At 46.0% G+C, this 20,926-nt stretch overlaps 1 protein-coding gene across 1 annotated transcript in view; it reads left to right on the forward strand.

The window, feature by feature from the left end:
• LOC118691564 (contactin-4) overlaps positions 1–20,926 on the forward strand; it is a 274,696-nt gene that overhangs the window by 213,647 nt on the left and 40,123 nt on the right. Inside the window, 3 exon segments of the mRNA XM_036390793.2 lie at positions 4,398–4,534; positions 6,325–6,454; positions 10,181–10,331. Of these exon segments, the coding sequence (XP_036246686.1) occupies positions 4,398–4,534; positions 6,325–6,454; positions 10,181–10,331 (418 nt within the window).

Here is a 20,926-nt window from a genome sequence, read left to right on the forward strand (position 1 = left end):
ATTACTCATCTGCTTTTGCCATCTGGTTGTTTTGGGTTTTTTTATTTACTTCTTACACTTGGCTTTCTGCTCTTTAGACTGCTCTGATCCTGGGCTCAGTCTCAATCTCCTTAGAATAGAGATGGTAATGGACAAGTCATTCAGCCTTTCATCTGCCATTAATGATGAATTACACAGCCTGCACCAGGTCATCAGCTGCTAGGAATTGGCTTAGGAACACTGAAATCAATACACACCAGCTGAGAATTGGATTCTGGATATGTATTAGCACCTCATTTGCTTGAGTCTTTTTGGTTGTTTTGAACTCACAGATGATTGCAGAGTCCTACAGGTTTTTTTTTTTTTCTGGTTTATTTCTTGTATTTCTCCTTTACTTCTGGGGGTTTGTTACTCATTTCTGAGGTGATGCATCATCACCTGCTACATCATTTCACTTTCAAATATCTTTTAGGACATGATTTCCAGTTCCTACTTTTGCCTTTTAATTCATTACAGTGAAGGACAGACTGCCCCTGGACTATTTGTCTTAGAGAAGTAAGAATATATTTGGCCATATTTTCCTATTCACCTGGTTTTAACTGTCCCACTTTGTGTTGGTGAAGACTGAAAGGTGATCAAAGGTAAACAGGGTTTTTTCTCACTATTTCCATCACTTTTTTTCAGGTCCCCTGAGTACAAACTCCAGAAATCTCCTAGAGGGGGAGATTTTTCTTTAAAGCAGTCCTTATGTAAGAGTCGTGCTTATATCTCTAAGCTTTTTCTTTCACTTTATAGATTTAGCATATGAATTTTGCTTGCAACTCAGATGAATTCTTAATCAGCTTCCAGATTTTTCCTCCAGGATGTTTCCAAGGCCAGTACTATCTTAAGTACACCAAGCAGGACCAAAATATCTCCTGGAAAATAATTTCTCTTTGGTCAGCACTGCTGAAACGATCCAAAGGACTCTTTTCTAGACCAGTCACAAATTCAACCTTGTCATTATCTCGTTGCTATACCAGAAAATGTTGTGGAGAGGAGCTGGTTTCATCCCCTTATCTGAATTATTTTAATTATCATGCCTGAAATCTCGTGTCGTGTTACCTTGCTCTGATCCCCAGTGGGCTCCTGTCAAATTCCATTAGGTTGTGGCCACTCTCCTTTGGTGGCTCACACAAATTTGCAGCCTGAGCCAACCCCTGAGTATTCCCCAAGATGAAGCCAGGAGCTTCTCTCTGCACTGAACTGTTGAGAGGGGAGCTTGACCTAATTAGGAAAACTCCCAAAGAGCAGCAGAGAACGAGCTCCTGCTGAACAAACGGTGCAGAGCTTCTCGCTGAGATCATTTTCTGACCTGCGCTGCTCATTCTGGAGTTGCCTGCACCAAAAATGGCTTTGGAATTGGGAATTTTAACCAGTTCAAAGCACTGAAAGGGGTTGGGGTGGAGTGGGATGGAGGCTGGGGCTCGTGGGTGCTGAACCAAAGGGTGATGTGAATTTGGGGAATTTGGGGTGGCAGCTTCCAGCACTGCACGCTTCAGTCTCAGCACTCAGGGCAGGAGTTGGGATGAGCAAACCACAAACCACCCCAAAAAATGCCTTTTGGAGAGAATTTCCCTCATTTGGGGAAAATTATTATTTTCCCTTATTTGGTGAAAATTTTATTATTATTACTCTTATTTGGGAAAATAATTATTTCCCTTATTTGGGGAGTCTGTATGAAATGAGGAGGAATTCTGAATTTTCTCAGAGCTTTTCACTGAGATGATTTTTTGACCTGTGCTGCTCATTTTGGAGTTGCCTGCACCAAAAATGGCTTTGGAATTGGGAATTTTAACCAGTTCAAAGCACTGGAGGGGGTCAGGGTGGTGTGGATGTGGCTCATGGGTGCTGCACCAAAGGGTGATGGCAATTTGGGGTGGCAGCTTCCAGCACTGCACGCTTCAGTCTCAGCACTCAGGGCAGGAGTTGGGATGAACAACCTACAAACCACCCCAAAAAATGCCTTTTGGAGAGAATTTCCCTCATTTGGGGAAAATTATTATTTCCCTTATTTGGAGAAAATTGTTATTTCCCTTATTTGTTGAGTCTGTATGAAATGAGGATGAATTTTGAATTTTCTGTCCTCCTCTCCACGGGGGTTATCTTTATTTTTCCATAGCACACACTCAGGTTATAGAGCACAGCTTACCATTCATGGCTTTTCTTGATTTGCAGATTAATTCCAGTTGTTTTGTCTGGGTGGTTTTTGGTGTTTTTTTTTAGTTTTGTTTTCATGTGGGAAATCTGTAAAACAGCACAGCAAAAATAAAAAAGGCAAATGGATGTGTGTGGGTTTTATAGAGCTCCTTTCATGGGATCATAAAATTCCCTTCAAAATGATGAGTTAGATGCTGTTAGAATAGTAAATATGTAAATTCATGAGTAATTTGCAAATGTCCTTGAGCCACTGAACCTGTTGCAATTGCTCAGCTCGATGGAATTGTTCAAGTTCTTACTCCAGATGACAGAACTGACTTTCATCCTCCTGCATTTAAAGGCTTTCCCTTTGCTCCCTCTTTAGATACAGACAATAAACAAGCTTAAAATATTACAGGGGCAGGAGGGGCAGCCAGAGAAATAAACACCACTCACTTCTCCTCTCCCTTCTGCATTGCCAGGATGCTCAGTTCACTTTTTTGTTTTTTTGGAATTCCCTTGGAGGTCAGGGGCTGTGGGAAATTCTCCACCTCATCTCTGCTCTGTAGGCACATTCAGGGTGCCAGGGGTGGGGTTAAACACAACCTGAGTTCCCTAAATTTGGATTTCCAGCATCCCATCATCACAGGCATATCCCAATTTTGGGTATAATCACACCCATTTGCCATTTTGATGTGATATTTTTAAATTTATCCTTTCAAGCCCGTCTCTGGGCCCCTGTTCCTATCCAAAGGAGATGTGTAAAGTTGTTACCTGGCTTTGAGAAATCTTGATTTTTTTTCTTTTATCTGATTACACAGGGAAAAGTATTAATCAGGTTCTTGGAGACCTCTGCTGGTAATACCATCCTGCTAAGTCTGATGCTCTTATGTCAAAATAGGGCAAATGCCCATTAAAAAATCAGAACTCTATTGGGACTTTCTGAAAAGTATTATAGATATAATATATTAATGTACTATTACTGATAAGATCTTAAATAGATTGTATTGTGTATTGTAGATATATATGGACAAGAGGTAACTCTTAAGAAAGTCTGAGGTTTTGGGTGGTCTTCAAAACCATGTGGCAATTTTAGTGGAATTTAGTGGAATCTGGCTAAACTCAAACTCTATTAAAAAAAAAAAAGCCAACAAACTGATAAAATGATGTGAAACAGTTAAAAATACAATCTCACAAAACTGCCAGTGCTAGTTTTCACCAAATTCTACCAAAATGTGTCTGCAATATCTGCTTGTGGCCTTTCTAGGTTTATTCAGAGTCATTAATGCAACAATTGGGTGCAAAGATTTTTCCTTCCTGTGGCAATGGATGGAGATCTGGCCATAATCAAGACAGGACTGAGAGCCTGGACCTGAAGTAGTTCCTGTAACCATGCAGAGTTACTGGAATAACCTCAATTTCAATGCAGAGCTAGTTCTAAATTACATGTTTTGAAGTCTGAATTTTAGGGCTTTGAAGCCCAAGTTATAGAGACCCTGAGGAGGGAAATGTCTCTGTTTGAAAGACCAGGTGTGTAGCTGCTGCTTTGTTTTTGCAGGATGAGCAGGGTTTCTGAAGCCACTCTTTTTCTTTAAGGGTTTTTACTACAAATAAAATAAAAGTAGCTTCTGATCTTGGCCTGTGCCACCTTCAGAAAGCAGCACTGGACTCAAGGAAGAGCAGTAATCTTTAGCAGTTCTTACCATGCTTTTTTTGGGGCTACTTAAAAAGCAGAGGCCAGACAGAATTAAGGGAATAAAAAGCTGTTCTATTTATTGAAGGGTTTCAGGTACCTTTTGGGCAGACAAAGACCCCCCAGGGGCTGCACCCAAAAATGGATGATGGGTCAGGGTTTGCACACTTTTATAAGTGTGAAAGTTATAAGTTTATAAGTTTGGTCCATTTGCATTTTGGGGGTGAATCTGCCAATTCCAGCTTCAGGTAATGAAGTCATTGAGCCCAAGTTTGCTCCCCCAACTCACTTTTGTTCCCATCTCTGGGCCCTGGGGCAGTGAGGTGTCCTTGATTGCCAGGCCTGCAGAGGAATTGTTGTGTCTGCCCCAAATGGGGAAGCAGCAGCTCCCACTGAGTGTGGAGTTTGGAGTTCTACACAAATATATGAAAATTAAAGCTGAAATGCCAACATTATCAAGTCCAACGCTCTGATGAGGGAAGAAGGGTTTGTTTGGCAGCACAACAGAGGTGCTGCTCCCAGCCTCCCTTCCCTGCTTGCCTTGCAGCCCAGCCCAGCTGGACGCAGCAGATCCGCGACGTGCGCGCGGCCATCGAGGAGCGCGTGTCCTGGGAGTGCCGCGCCAGCGGCCGCCCCAAGCCCTCCTACCGCTGGCTCAAGGACGGGGAGCCCCTGCTGCCACAGGTAGGCACAGCTGGAACCCCCTGGGCGTAGGGCTGGGGGTGCTGGGGTGCTCTGCCAGCTCGCTGAGCTCTGGGTGCTTGAGTTGGGGTGGGGAGGACGGGGATGCTCCGTAATCGCGGAATGGTTTGGGTTGGAAGGGACCTTCAAGATCAACTCGTTCCACCCCCTGCTCCAAACCTTGTCCAGCCTGGCCTTGGACACTGCCAGGGATCCAGGGGCAGCCACAGCTTCACCCTCAGCACCCAGGGCCTGCCCACCCTCACAGAAAATCCCCCGTTCCTTCCCATGCCTGGTGGCACCTCCCTACTGCCGCCAGGGACAAGCAGGACACACCACAGCTCTACATTCAGAGCTCCTCCCCAAAATAAAAGATCCATGATGCAGCCTAAGGCTGGACAGAAGGAGGAATGGCTGAATGGGTTTGGAATGTGTCACCAGAGAATGATCACCCTAAAGTAATTATTTTTATTATGATGTTTAGGTGAACTCCAAGTGATAATGAAACCTTGGAGTTCTTGCTGGTGTTTGATGGTGTTCCCACCCCTCCTGCTGGGCTGTGTCCCCGTGCAGGAGGAGTGGAATTGCATCCCTCCCACCAGCATGTCTGCCCAGCCTCTCCTGCAGGGCCATCACCCAGTCCATGATCCCACCTTGCCACCACAAACTCAGCCAGGTCACCACAGCTTTGGTTTCACAGCAGCCAGCACTTTTTCCCCTTCACTTACTGTGAAAGAACATGGCAGCCCCAATTTGATCAAACCCTGATAAAAATTGCACAAACATTAAATTTCTGCCCTAAGGCCGAGTAGAAAACCAATAGCTCTTTATTTTAGAATTTTTTTTTTTGTAAATGTCAAACTCCTAGGGAGGGAGGGAACACTTTGCTGTACTTATTAGAATTGATAACTCAAGCTCCATATCCTCAGGCTGACAAATGACAGCCTGGTCTTTCACTCCACACACTAATTCTGGTTGCTTCACGCTGGTCACTGGCAGATGGGCTTGTTCCTAAATCACGTTAGTGGCTGATATGAAGTAAAGGATCATTAAATTATTAGCATTTACATTGTTTTCAGTAAACTGCAGAAGATTTTAAATGTTTCTGTCTGTGCTGGCTGAGATGGCAGCCAGTCTTAGCAGCCTGCATTGCCATATACACTCAAAATGGCCTCAAGCTGTGCCAGGGGAGGGTCAGGTTGGAAATCAGGAGGAATTTCTCCATGGAAAGGGTGAATTTCTCCACTGGAACTGCCCAGGGAGGTGTGGAGTCCCCATCCCTGGAGGTGTCCAGGAAACACCTGTATGTGCTACATTTCAGTTGCTATGGTGGGTTTTGCTCAAAGGTTGGACACAGTAATCCTGGAGGTCTTTTCCAACGTCAATGGCTCTGTGATTCCATGGAAATACCATTGTTTGAAATGTTTCTGAGGATGGGCTTGGCTGTGATGTGCCACTGTGGAACAGAAGTGCATTTCTTGCCTCAAGCTTATCTCCTTGAAAGGGATATTAATCTAAATGCTTTGGGTATTAAATCAATGAGGGGTCAAGGGAAGGTCCTCCAATTGAAATTGCATTTACCAGCTCCTGTATTGGTTTCACCATTTAGTCTCTAGCCTGACATAAATTTGGCTGGCAGACAAATAAATCACAGCACGCAGATTCCTCCCGTTACCGCTGCTTCCTTTGGTCCACCTTGCTACAAAACACAGCAGGACAGCCTCTGGGTGCACGTTCAGAGGAAGGCTTGCTCATGTTCTCGTTGATTTTGGAGTTTGTTTTGCTGTCCCCAGGGCAGGGTGCAGCTGGAGCAGGGCTCTCTGACCATTGCCAACGTGAGTCTGTCGGATGCAGGGATGTACCAGTGCGTGGCGGAGAACAGGCACGGCGTCATCTTTGCCAGTGCAGAGCTCAGTGTCATAGGTGAGTGCACATCCCTGAGCGCTGCCAGCCTCCCAAAGCCTCTGCCAGCCCTGCACAGGGGCTTCTGACAAGCTGCAGCAGAAGGGGGGTTTTGATGATTGGTTTCTGAAGCAGAAGGGCGTCTTTGGCGATTTGTTCCTAAGGAAGGTGTGAAATGCAAACTCGAGGCAGTGCAGAGCAGAGAACAGATGTTTTTTACTTCATCCCACATTGCTCCAGGAGCTGGCAGGTGTATTCCCTCTCCTGCTGGTTCAAGCTGTTTCTGGAGACACCTGAGCATTGCCATTCAGAACATCCAGGTGCACAGTCCTGGCTGCAGAGGTGACTCTGCTCAGGACACGGTGGCAAACCTCCTGTCTGAAGAGACCTTTCAGCAAACAAAGTTCCCCCATCCCAAGAAAAGCATCTTCCACCCCACAGCTCTGTGCACAGCTGCTCTGCTCCTCCCAGATAAAAACAGGAGAAGCTCATGTGAATCTGAGTGGGGAAATAGCTGAGGGGAGGGAGCAGAGGTTACAGAGCCAGGATCTTCTCAGAGGTGCCCGTGCCAGGACAGGAGGCAATGGCCACAAAAACCTGGAAATGCCACTTAAAATAAGAAAAACGTTATGTTGAGGTTGGTTGGACACTAGAACAACTTGTCCAGCGATGTTGTGGCATCCCTGTCCTTGGAGATGCTCAACATCCAACTGGCCACAGCCCTGGGCAACCTCCTGTGGTTGCTGCTGGGTGAGCAGGGGTGGGGTGGGACCATCCCAGGGGCCCCTGCCAGGCTGCAGCTCAATCCCAAACCATGCTCTTGGACGAGAGGCAGCCCTGCTCAGCACAGGGATGGATTTTCAAAGGGTCAAACACAATTCCTGATTACAAAATAACAGTTTCATTGCTCTCCAACCAAAAGTTCAGTAGCAGCATTCTCTGATTTATCCCAAAGAACAAAGCATGAGGTTTTTTCCAGCTGTGGGATTTTCAATTGTTGGTCATTTTTTATCATCAGTCATAGATTCAAAAAAAATTCATCTGAAGGATTGTGTGTGTTGCTGTTGGAGAAAGGTACGATAATGCTCAATAAATTAGACTTCACAATGCTGAGATTTATTGGACATGAAAGAAATCGAAATAAACCCACTGATGTGCTTTTCTTGTCTATTTAAAACCTGGTAAAAATGGACCTTTGGGAAGGAGGAAGATGTTTTCAGAGGAGAGAGGTTTAATCCTTTTTGCTGGCGACTCCCAGGGTGTCCCTGTGCCCAGCAGCTCCTCGTGTCCACACAAAAAAAACAAATTTTGGAGGGTCTGGTCTGAGAAACCTGGCAAGGAATATTTATTTGGACAACTTCTCACTTGGGTTCTGCAGCTCTGCTTCTGTCTGTCACAGGAAAAGCACCCAAATGGTGTCCTGCAGATAAATTCCTGTGCATCTGTGATTTAACTTGGCACATTTTGAAAGGAAAGCAGCAGGTTTGCCTTTTCACTGGAGTTTCAAAGCAGGGCAACATTCTGAGCCCTCCCTGGGAAATTTTAGCTTTTAACTAGATCTGAGTGTTAAAATGGTTGTTTTAAAAGGTCCTGAAGTTAAGCACTTGCTACTGGTGGTGTTTAATCACCTGAAGAGAGACTTACACCAAAGTTAAGTGAAAGAGAGAAATGGAAAATTACAGACCCAGCTTTTCTCAGAGTGATTCTTCTCAATTATTGTTGCCAATTATCCTGCCTGGAGTCTTTAAATAAAAGCAGAATCCAGTGGTGCTGGACAATGTAAAAGACTGAGATGCAGTTGTCTTACAGAATTCTCAGGCTAAATGTTTAAAAAACAAATTGGAAAAATGAAATGTGGGCCTAGAGTGGGGAAGAAAGGTCATTAAAAACCCTGCTTGACAAACAAAAGGTGTGAATAAATTAAATTCATTACTCCTGAAGTGGCACAGGGAAGTTGTGGCAGTGCTGAGAAATGAGCCCAGAGTTTCTAAATGTCAAATGACGACGTTTTGAACATCACAGAATAAAACCACAGTGAGCAACTCCTGTGTCCCACACAGGAGCAAGAAAATGCAGCAAATGACTCACAGAAAACCAGCCTAAACTGTTTATTACAGAGATGGGAGTAACAGGATTGTTCATTAAAAATCGCTTTTGCTTATAAATTTGGGACAATCATCTGAGAAATTAGTGTCAGAAGTGATGATATATTAATAATGATATAAATAATAATGCATTTGGTTCTGAGTGCATTGGTGGGAAGTGTCCTTAGGATGTCTCCTTCAATTCTGGAGTGTTTTCCAAAGCCAGTGCTGGTTTCAGGGCTCTTTTATAGCATTTAATATCATACCTGTGTTTCTGAGTGCCAGAATTAAGTCCCTGCCTGTGATTAGAGGTGGAAAACAAAAGCTCTGATGCAGGAACTTGGAGCACTGTTGGATCATAAAGCCCATCCCATTTTCAGTGGGGGACTGTGCTTTATTCACAATCAATTGATGGGAATAAAGCACAATTTGGCAGCAGGAGCAATAGCCAAAAGAATTGAGGCAGATGAGGGTGCCCTGAGAAAAGGAAATTTGTGGGGTTTTGTCTCCCAGCTGCTGCAGGTGAGCTTTGGATCCTGTCTTGGGGCATTGAGGTGATGCAGAGCAGGGAGATCTCAGCTCTGATCTCCCAGGGGCAGCAAAAAGGGAGCCAAGGACAGGGCAGAGAGCTGGGGGACCCAGGGATGGAGCAGGAGGGATCCAAGGAGCCAGCAGGGAGGATGGAGAGAGCAGACATTGCTCCAACTGAAAGCTGAGCTCCCATCAGCAAGAATTGTTCCTAAAGCCCTTCAGCTGCCTCACCTTCTGCTCTGAGCTCTCTACATGAAAAAATGAATGGTCCTGTTGGATACCAATGAAACCCTTGGTTGTCTTGGGGGATTTCAGTGCCAGAGCTGCCTCAGAGCCCAGCAAAGGGATCATTAAAAAGCCTTTGGGGCAGGAATCAGAAGCCAAGGCATCTCCTTGTTCCCCAGGCTGCAGGGCTTTGGGGGTCAGCTCAGTGGATATCTGAGTGTTTGCCACAAAACACAGGAGTGTGCCCTGGGGGCAGGAAAAGATGATTCCTTGTGCCCTGGGGGCAGGAAAGGATGATTCCTCATGCCCTTGGGGCAGGAAATGATGATTCCTTGTGCCCTTGGGGCAGGAAGAGATGATTCCTCGTGCCCTGGAGCCAACAACTCTTGCCTTGTCTTGCTTGGCTCAGGACCTGGCTGTGTCACTGTCTCCCACCTTTATAGAATTTAAATAAATAACCCAGTTCATGCAATAATTATGAATAGGAAGCATAAGTGTCAGCCTTTCTGGAAATATTAACATTTCTGATGAATTAGATGGGTTCTGTGTTTGTGAGAACTTCCCTGCCTGAGAAAAAGATGGTCCTGACACAGAAAAAGGGAATAATTTATCCTCGTCATGCACAAGGTTCCTGGGGGTGCTGTCCCAGTGAGATGTGCATGGTGGGGCTACTGGTTTCTCAGGTTTTTAGCTGAACACACATTTTTAAACAAATAAGTATTTTTTGCAGTTAAAGAAGCCCTCAGGTGTCTTTTTACCCCATCCAGACTTCACTAGTTCATAAAGTCCAACCATTTAGGAATTGCAAAGTGAGGAACAACCCCGGAATGTTGTGAAGTTCGAATGAGTCTGGTTTTGGTTTTTCCCGAGGGAATTCTGATCTGGTTTGTGTTGGTTTTGCTTTCAGCCTTCGGGCCAGACTTCTCCAAAACGCTGCTGAAGAAGTTAACTCTTGTTAAAGTGGGTGGTGAAGTCATCATTGAGTGCAAGCCCAAAGCCTCCCCCAGACCTACTTATTCTTGGAAGAAAGGAAAAGACATCCTAAGAGAAAATGAGAGGTAATGTCTTAAAGTAACCATTTCTTTCATTAACTAACCCAGGGACTTTCAGCAATCAAAGCTAAATTTGTCATTAATAGCTTTGCAAAATTGACTTGCAAATACAAGGAAACAGCCTGTGTTCAATCCCAAGGAGCTGGGGGTGAGATACCTATTCCCATGGTGCCCATCCCATCTCTGTCTGCTATTAAATCATCCCTGCCAAGAAGCTGATAAAAATGCACTCAAAAAAAACCCCAAATATTTTGCCTCTGCAGTGCTCTAAATATCCATTGTTTAAAAAAAAACTAGATTCCCAGATGCTCTGCTCTGACACTCATTGGGCTGTGTCTCCTGGCTGCTGAATCCTCACCACTGCCTTTATTCACCTGCAGCCTGGACCTGGAGACTGAAATGCACAATTAGGGAATGGCATTGTCATTGTTGGCATTGTTGTCTGCCTTCATGAGCAGGAGGGGCCAAGGGCCTGAGCTCTGCCTAACCCTGCTGTATTCCTGCTTTCTGAACCCTGCTGTATTCCTGCTTTCTGAATCCTGCTGTATTCCTGCTTTCTGAACCCTGCTGTATTCCTGCTTTCTGAATCCTGCTGTATTCCTGCTTTCTGAACCCTGCTGTATTCCTGCTTTCTGAATCCTGCTGTATTCCTGTTTTCTGAACCCTGCTGTATTCCTGTTTTATGAACCCTGCTGTATTCCTGCTTTCTGTGCTTGCTGAAATGTCATCTCCTCCCCACTGTCCCTGGGGACAGCAGCAGTGCCTGGAGTCCAGCCCCACTATCTCCCTACACCCCCAGTTGTGTGTGGATTTCAGACAAGAACTTTCTTGGCTGTTGGGAAAGAATCTGTTGGAATCCAGGAAGCAAGATGCCAGGAAAAGCTGCTGCTGCGATCTCTTCTTCTAGGACAGGGCACAGAACCTTTAGACAGGCGTGGGAGAAGAAACTCCAATGAAATCTCTGCTTAAAGTGGCATTAAAGGGTCCTGTGAGTGCCAGAGAGGCACCTGAACATCTGGATCCTTCCCCAGCTGCAGGCTGATCATGTGGAGGTTCATCAATATAGAGGATCCTTCCAATTCCAGGTGGAGTTAAAGGCAGCACGGTGCCAGTGCTTGCTCTGAATGCTGATGCTCAGCCTGGTGGCTGCCTTGGCCATCCCTTCACAGTTTCTCCTGGGGCTTCTGTGGCTTTCCAGCTGGTGTGTGGTGTTCAGTTCCTTGCTGGAGACATTCTCTGTGGGTTTTGCTGCTGGGACTCCAGCTCTGGAGGCTCCTGCTGTCCAGGAGGCAAAACAGAGAGTGTTCTTCAATGTTTGCCCCAGAGCAGAGTCTACCAGGGTGGGAAAAAAAAGAAAGAAAAAAAGAGCTTTATGGGTTTAGGTTTCACTTTCCTCTCTGGAGGCTGAGGTAGTGTGTGCTGCACCTCTAATGAATGCCATGGCCTCAGGGCATCTCTCACTGGTGCTTGAGAGCTGTGCAATTGTGTTATTAGGAATTCTGCCCTGGGGTACAATTATATTATTGCAGTCATTAAAGGCACTTCATCTCCATAATAATGGAAATCCTGCCTCGGAGGCCCCACTGAGTCAAAATGATGTTGGGGACCTGACTCCAGAAGGTAAATTTTATATATTTACCTGCTCTAGCACAGGTGTAGATGCATAGGGTCTGCTTCCCCTGCCGGTCTTCCCTCTTCTTTCAGGTCTTGTTTTGGGCCTAGGCAAAGGGGTTTTTATTTTTCATGCCATAGTGGCAACAATTCTATTTATTATTCCTCCCAGAGTGAGATAGGAGCGTTTCCCAGAGGTGAAGCTGCAGCATTGTGTGGCTCAAGAGCAGATTCACATTTCTGTGTTCCCACACAGCTTCCCACTTCTCCCTTTTCCTTGGCTCCCCAACAGCAAAAAGAGTGCAGGAAAAGCAAGAAAACTTTTATTTAAAATATGTACACAACAGTCTTAATTCCTAATGTTCTCCTAGAGCTATTGGAAGTCATATTTACCCTGCCACCAGACACGTGCTCAGGCTGGGAGAGAAAAATAATTGTACTTTTAAGCCCCAAAACAAATTCTCCTCTCATTCTTCTTCATGTAAAGCCCCTACATCGTTAGAGCTGTTTCTTTTCCAGAAATGTACAGTGCCTGCATTGTTTATACAGTTTAATTGCAAGGAAAGAAATGCATAAAAAAACAAATTATGTTCTGTGCTGGTAGCAAAGAATATGAAAGTGTCCAATTAAACAACCATTCCCTGTGAGTTGTGTAGTAGCAACATCTGTTATCTTAATTAAACAAGTTTCTGTACAGAGGGACCCTCTTGGTGCACTTTGTTGGAGCAGGATCTGACCCAGGTACCCCAGGCACGCTCAGGATCCTCATGGAAATCCTCCCAGCTCCTCCCATTGTCTGGCAGTGCTGACAGGCTCTGGGATGTGTGAGCTTGCACAGCCACGGTGCTTACAGCAGGAACATTGTTCTTTCTTGGAGCTGAAAGCCAACAAAAGCACAGGAAAGCAGCACATGGTGCCATTTTCCCAGTGAGCTCAGCCATGGAAGTGTTTGGAGTGTAGGGAGTGCCTGGATAACTCACAGTGGGGACAGAGAACTGTCACAGACATTGTATGAAAAATCCTTTCCTTAGGATCTTTTCTCCTGAGAAGCTGAGAGGCCTCAGAAATGAAATGTAACCAATGGTTATCTGCTGCTGTGGAATGCAACAGGTGCATCTGGGATTGGGCTCATGGGGTTGTTTCTAATTAATGGCAAATCACAGCCCAGCTGGCTCAGACTCTCTGGTCAGTCACAAGATTTTATTATCATTCCTTTCTGTTCCTTGCTAGCCTTCTGATGAAATCCTTTCTTCTGTTCTTTTAGTATAGTTTTAATATATCATTTTCTTTTAATATAATATATATCATAAAATAATAAATCAGCCTTCTGAAACATGGAGTCAAGATTCTCATCTCTTCCCTCATCCTGGGACCCCTGTGAACACCACCACAGAGAACTGCACCCCCAGACAGCTGCTGTGATTTGTCACCCAAACTGGCTGCTCTGCTCCAAGATTTCAGTAATTTGGGTCCAGATTTTCCCAGGTATTTCACTGTTCTCTCCACCACAGCCTGGAGTCAGGACAGTCCAGGAGGATAATTCAGTTTGCAAAGCTGTGAATCCCAGAAAGCTTTGGTTTGGAAGAGACCTTAAAACTCACCCTGGTGTGGATGCCATGGGCAGGGACACCTGGGTGCTCCAAGCCCCATCCAACCTGGCCTTGGACATTTCCAGGGATGTGGCAGCCACAGCTGGTGTCCTGCACAGGAGGTGAGGGCTGGAGACTGGGAGGGAGCAGCAGGAATGGGACAGGGAGCAGCAGCAATGTTCACCCTGCCCTCAGCGAACACCCAACCAGAGCTCCCCAAAATGGAAGGAAGGAAGGAAGGAAGGAAGGAAGGAAGGAAGGAAGGAAGGAAGGAAGGAAGGAAGGAAGGAAGGAAGGAAGGAAGGAAGGAAGGAAGGAAGGAAGGAAGGAAGGAAGGAAGGAAGGAAGGAAGGAAGGAAGGAAGGAAGGAAGGAAGGAAGGAAGGAAGGAAGGAAGGAAGGAAGGAAGGAAGGAAGGAAGGAAGGAAGGAAGGAAGGAAGGAAGGAAGGAAGGAAGGAAGGAAGGAAGGAAGGAAGGAAGGAAGGAAGGAAGGAAGGAAGGAAGGAAGGAAGGAAGGAAGGAAGGAAGGAAGGAAGGAAGGAAGGAAGGAAGGAAGGAAGGAAGGAAGGAAGGAAGGAAGGAAGGAAGGAAGGAAGGAAGGAAGGAAGGAAGGAAGGAAGGAAGGAAGGAAGGAAGGAAGGAAGGAAGGAAGGAAGGAAGGAAGGAAGGAAGGAAGGAAGGAAGGAAGGAAGGAAGGAAGGAAGGAAGGAAGGAAGGAAGGAAGGAAGGAAGGAAGGAAGGAAGGAAGGAAGGAAGGAAGGAAGGAAGGAAGGAAGGAAGGAAGGAAGGAAGGAAGGAAGGAAGGAAGGAGCTGGAAAGCCTCTTGGATCTGTTAATCCACACCTGTGCCTCCAGGCTCATTAATTTGGCAGGGGACGTTAATTTGTTTGTAAAGAAGAAGATCATCCAATGCAGCTGCTTTGGAGAGGAGCTGAGGGGACACTGAGCTGCCCCCTCCTTGGTCCCCTGGAGCCATTGGGAGCCACCAGGCAAAGCTGAAGCAGTGAATCCCTTCTCCAGGGGCTGGAGTGATTCTGGCCAAGGAAAAGCAGAAAACTCTCACCTGATTTTTTTTTTTTTTTTTTTGCTGTCCTCTGCACTTCAAAGCTGTCCAGCAAGTCTTGTCTCCCTGAAAGAGTTCAGCCATGGTTTTCTCCAGAGTTCACATCCTCAGGGCCTCCTCACAAAGCTTGTCCAGTTATGGACCCCCTCCTATAGATGTTATTTTATAACAGGAATTTTAATGTATCCATGTTGATGCTGCATCATTCTGAGGAGGAAAAATGGTAAAATTGAACAAGAAAAGCTTCTCTCCCATTCTTCCAGCATGTCTTGAGTACAAAAAGTTGTATGAATTCCAGTTTTATATTTGTTGCCTCAAACTTCCTAATTAGTGCTTAATTACTTTAAACAGCCAGAAAGAAAATGGCAAGAGGACAGACAGCACATCTTTCCCAGGCTGGTGCCAGGGTACAAACCATGGTGATATTTTTATCCTGATTACTTGAGAGATGAATTGTCAGCAGCGTCTTTTGGACATACAGCCTAGTGACACTTCAGCAGAAAAGAAAACCTCAAAGGATGCTTCCCATCATTGCTTCACATTAATTGTGTTGACTCTTTTTTTTTTTGTTTTTTTTTACATAAAGCACCTGTGCAATTTCTTGAAGGCAGACAGGTAACCAAAGCATCAATAACTTGTCGGGTTTTCATTACATCCTGCCCAGGCAAGATGAAAAATGACACCCTGCAAATGGCTTTCTGAAGTTTGTCCATCATTCATCTCACTTTGCAAAGACTGTGGCAGAGATGGCTCTACTTCATTGCAACATCTGAAATAACTGACTTGCCCACTTATTTTAACCAATTTGCTGTAGAAAGATAATGAAATGAACCAGGAAGCCACTGGATTTGGTGGTCAGGAGTCTTGGAAAGCCATTGTCCCTGCTGGCCTCCTGTTCATAAGCTGTTTGCCAGCAGGAGCTGCTTTTAGCTCTGTGCTGATCTGGAAGTGCCCAAGGCCAGGCTGGATTGGGATTTGGAGCAGCCTGGTCTATGGAAGGTGTCCCTGCCCATGGCAGGGATGAGCTTTAGGGTCCCTCCCAACCCAACCCATCCTGATTCTATGATCACACCATGTTTTAGCACTGAAAGTGGTGGAGTCCCCATCCCTGGAGGATTAAAAGGATGTGGCACTTGGGAACAGGGGTCAGTGGTGGCCTTGGCAGTGCCAGGTTAACAGTTGGACTCAGTGTTCTTAGAGGGCATTACCTAAAAATGATTTCATTTTTTATAACTGTTTCCAGCTAAAGCTTACTAGAGAAGGATAAGAGACTTGTGTAGAACCCAGGTTTGGTGCTGGTTTATTTTGTGTGCATCAGTAACTAGGCTGATCCCCAAAATCTCCATTTCTCCCATCTGCTCCTGTAGAAGCAGGAGCTGATTTCAGTTTGCAGCCGCAAACTGAGGAGCGCGGTCCCAGCCTCTGCCAAGCTCCAGCTGGAATGGGCCTGTCCCTCACGCCGTGCCACAGCCTCCTGCAGCATCAGCAATCTGTTCCTGTTTCCCCAGCAGATCATTTGCAGCGTGGTGTTGCTGTAGGGCTCCGTGAGACACGTGTAGGACACCACTGCTGCCTGTGCTGCTGCTGCAGCCGGCTCAGAACCGGGCTGGGGCCAAGCCCCCGGGGCTGCTGCGCCCCAGAGGCTCAGGGCAAGTCAAAGGGCTTTCACCTGATGCTTGTGGGTTAATTTTAAAAGCTCTTTAAAATTTTAAGAGCTCTGCTTGCAGAGGTGGAGCGGGTGAAGGATCCAGAGCTCTGTCCCAGAGGCATCTGACCTCCAGAGCACGGCGAGATGTGTCCTGTTCAAAGAGGATGAAGATATCCTTAGGAGAAACGTGTCACAGGGGGCCAAGAGAAATCAGCAGGCTTTCACCTGGTGCTTGTGTATTCATTTTAAAAGCAGAGCTCTGCCTGCAGAGGTGGAGAGGGTGAAGGATCCAGAGCTCTGTCCCAGAGGCATCTGACCTGTGGAGTGCAGCCAGACGTGTCCTGTGTTGACATCCTTAAACACAGGAGGAAGATATCCTTAAGAGAAACCTGTCACAAGGGGTCAAGAGAACTCATCAGGTTTTCACCTTGCTGCTGTGGATTAATTTTAAAAGCAGCATTCTGCTTGCAGTGGTGGAGGGGGGAGAAGGATCCAGAGCTCTGTCCCTGTGGGATCCAACCTCTGGATTGCAGCCAGATGCGTCCCGTGCTGACATCCTTAAAAGAAATGTGTCACTTGCTGCTGTTCCTGCTTGAGGTCTCTCAAGGTTGTATGATTATTAAATTCATCTCTGGGTGCTGAACACACAGGTACAGGTTGTTCCTCCCTCAGTGTAAAGCTGCTCCAGGAAGGAGCCGGTCCCTCCCCACAGGAGGAGGGAGCAGGACGGGGTTTGCTCCGTGGTGAGTACACCCCACAGCCACTGCTTCCCAAAGAAATGCCTGTCATCAGCCTCCTGAATGCAGTTTGGAGCTGATGTGCAGCTTCCTGCTTGTCCTCCAGCTGATAATGATTTTAGTATGTCTGTAGCATTTTGAAGGAAAAAATTATTATCAGATGTTTCTTCTCTTGGGTGTTTTTATGGTGAAGAGCAAGCAAGCAATGATTTTACAGTTAGGGCCATACTTTGAGATGTACTTTTAGAATCCAAGGAAATCATTACATGTCTAAAGGGGAAGAAGGATTCCTAATGAACATTTCAGACTTGGTGATGTTTTTGATGGCTATTCAAGCATCATTTTGAAATCATGTAAATGTGTCCCGGGATCTCACAAACCTGTTAATGTCCATTACAAGCCGAGTGCGTAATTTCTCTTTGTACTTTGGGCATTTTTTGTTGGAACCAGAGGGAAAGATGTGTTATCTTTGAAAGGCTGTGCCTTTGGGCTTGAATTTGGGTGGTATCAGCTGGAACAAATAAGCTGAGAATGCATTTGCTGCCTCTGCTGAGATCTCACGAACGCTCCCAGAAACCCTTTGTGTCAGCAGCTGAGGCACTGAAAATCTTGCATGGATGTTTTTTTTCCTCATAAGAGAATAATTTTTATGAGCTCCAGTGGAGTTCCCTTTGATTGTCATGCTCCACAAACCTCCACAGTGGTTGCTGTAGGTAGAGGGTGGTGGCTTGTCCTTTTCAGGAATGCATTGTTGGCGTGGGTGGCTGGATGTGCACTCCAAACACGATTCCTTGGATTTCCACTGTCCCTCTCTGTGGACTAGAAGTCATTTAATTCCCATGCCTTGGGCTATAGCCAGTGCCCTGGAAGAATGAGCACAGCAAATATTTCACTGAACATTAGATGGAGTGAAAGCAGGAGTGGCTTTGCTGCTGCCCAGACAGGATTTTCCTCGCTTGCAAGCGCAGGGGGACACATGTGGAGAGCTGTGTCTCTGCTGGCTAATTGTGGAGAAAGGGAGGGCTCAGCTTTTCATGAAGTGCTTTTCAGTGTATTTTGTTCCTCCACTGCCACCAGAAGAGCTGGTCCAGGTCTTGAGCCTTTTGTTTGGAGAGTGGAGCACGCCTGTCCCTCGCGGTGCCATCGCAGCGCCGCAGTTCATGGTTTATCAGTCAGCTTTGTCTGTAAAATGAACTGCCAGCTGGAGGGGCTGTGTCAAAAGGGCCATTTCCCTGGGGATGGTCTTCATTTCCCACCAAAATCAATGGAAAATTGGCTCTTTGCACCAGACCCTTCTGGACTTGCAGAATCTTCCCGTATCAAATTGTCACTGCCTCGCATCTCAGGAATGAAAGCTGTTGTAAAAACAAAGCTTTGCTTTACTCAAATCTGCTTGCTCAAATATTTATTTGGATGGCATGAGCTTTCTGACTGTATTTATTTTAATTTTGTGTGTAGTAAAAAAAAGAGTGCTTGGAGAGAGAAGGCAAAAAGGTTTCTATGATTTGAAATTCTCCACAGCCCCCTCGCTCCCTTCAGGGTCCCTCACAGTTCTTGTGTTTGGTTTTCATTTGTTTCCTCCTGTTATCAGCATCCCTAAAGAAAGATATTTTCCAGAGAACTGTTCTTCTTAGATAACCTGGGGATATTTTTGTATTTGAATTATTACTCCAGGCATCTCTGAACAATCTACATGAAGTCTCTAATAGCTGTAAATGCTCCCTTCTTTTCCTCCTGCCTCCCTGCTCCATCAGGATGAGGTTCTGTCACTTCAGACTTGTCTTAAAAATGTACAGACCAAAGGGAAGATGATGACAAACCACAGCTTTTGTGTTTATAGATATTAATAATGGCTGGATGCAGCATTATTGCTTTGGACTGCTCTGTCACTGCAGATACACAATTGGTGGAAAAAGAAAATAGTGGGCAAATGTAGGATGCCAGATCTGTGGTTTAAGCTGATGCTGAATTCAGTGGCAGTGTGCTGTTGGATGTTTCCAAAGGGGCCACTGCTATAATGCCAAAACTAGTTATCTGAGTAAAAGATGTTCTTTTTTCTTTCTATTTAGAATATTATTGACAGATTTTTATGATAAGTCAGTACTAAAAGAGGGAGAGTGACTTTTTCCACGGACAGACAGTGCCAGGACAAGGGGGAATGGCTTCCCACATTGGGAAGTGGGAGATGTTCTACTGAACTCAATGCAACAGGATTTTCCCTCAGTTTATTTGGAGCAAATATAGCTCTTACCTGAAAATTAATTACAGGGGGGTTGCTGTTAAGAGGCCTGTCAGCTGTCATGGATAAGGCAGGAGTTATCTACTGCTGCCTTCACTGAGAGAGAGACGTGCACTAAATTAAATGGGCTTGGACAGAGGCTCTAAATTATCTCAGGCTCTTCTGTGAACCATGAAAAGACAGGTCCTCACAGACAGATAAACACTGCAGCAGCCCTGGGTGAGGCACAGCTAGCAGGGCAAGAAGGTGCAGGTGTGTGGGAGGCTGTGTGCACAGCAGGAGAGTCCACTCCATTGGGAGTTTGGATGGAAATGGAAAACTCAAATGGAAAACTCGTGGTGCTCCAGCACAGGGATCATCCTGCCTTCCCCTTGGATTGACCTGACAGCTGTGGAGCAGACCCAGCTTGTCCCCTCCTTGCTCAGGTTGGTGTTTTGAGCCCTCAGGATGTGGGGGTGTCCCACCCTGGTGCTGGTGGTGTCCCTTTGTCCCCCCTGTTCAGAAACATCTGGAGTGACAGGATGAGGATGAAGCCCTGCCTGCTGAGGGGGTGCCGAGGGTTTGGGCTGGTGTTGGTGAAGGGTGAGAGAGCAGATTGTGCTGCAGGATGTGGCTCTGAGGAGGCAAAAATGTTGCAAAAAAAGAGGTGACTTTAGTGTGGGAGAAAGGTTTATCTGGAGTCTCCTTAGGTGATGCCTCCACAGGGCACAAGTCATTCACCTTCCAGTGGGGTTGACTGGGCAAAATCAGGTTTTCTGTGTTCACTTGACTTAGAGCAGAAAAAATAAAACCCATAACAGGAAGCAAAGCTCATTGAGAGAACAGGGGGGGCCTGAAGTGCTCCTGTGGCACGGCAGGGGCTGGGTGGGGTTTAGGGTCAGGGCTCTCCCCCTGTGCACAATCAGAGCTGGGAGCCCCAGGAGCCTGGCTTTGACCTCGGCGGGTTTTATTGGAGCTGAAGGGAACAGAAAGCTCTGACCTGGCTGTGAGTTATTTATGCAACACAAAGGTTGGAGTCACACCTGGGGACAACATCCCAGGGCCACAGGAGTTATTTATTATTACCCTGAGCCAGCCCATTCTCCAAGTGATGAGCAGGTACTACTTGTGAGCTGTGTCCCTGATTCTGGGTGAGCTGTGCTCTGAGCAGTAAAACCCGTGAGGATTTATAAACTTCACTGCTTACCCAAAATAGCCTAATGGCCAGTACCACATCCCTGAGATCATTTTAATAACCCCCACTGCGTGGCAAGCATTATTTAATAAATGGTGATAAACAGCTACAAAGATGTCTGATAGAAATAGAAATAATTTGATAAATAATGCAATTGCCCGGAGTTGTGGCATGAGGCAAAGTTGCTGTCAGGCTAAAAATTGCTCCAGATATTCCTGCCAAGGAACTCTGGGAAAAGAGGGAACAAATACACTGCTGAGACTGCAGTCAGGGCTGCCTGGTGCTTCTGCTTTCTTCTCTGCCTCCAGCCCCCCAGCCCAGGCACAGCAAACAATAGGCCATTCATCATGTCAGCTGAAATACACTGTTTTTCACAGGTTCATTTAACCTAAATCCTCTCTCAGAAGACGGATTATCTCTTAGAAGAACTCTGGCACCAGTGTCTCTTTTCAATAGCCACGTCACCACTGCCACAAAGGCTGTACATGAAGGGATCAATGGTAGTTTTATCTCAAATTGCACTCAGTGTGTGTTTCTTCC

The sequence above is a fragment of the Molothrus ater genome, chromosome 11, assembly GCF_012460135.2.
Source record: "Molothrus ater isolate BHLD 08-10-18 breed brown headed cowbird chromosome 11, BPBGC_Mater_1.1, whole genome shotgun sequence".
NCBI lineage: Eukaryota > Metazoa > Chordata > Aves > Passeriformes > Icteridae > Molothrus > Molothrus ater.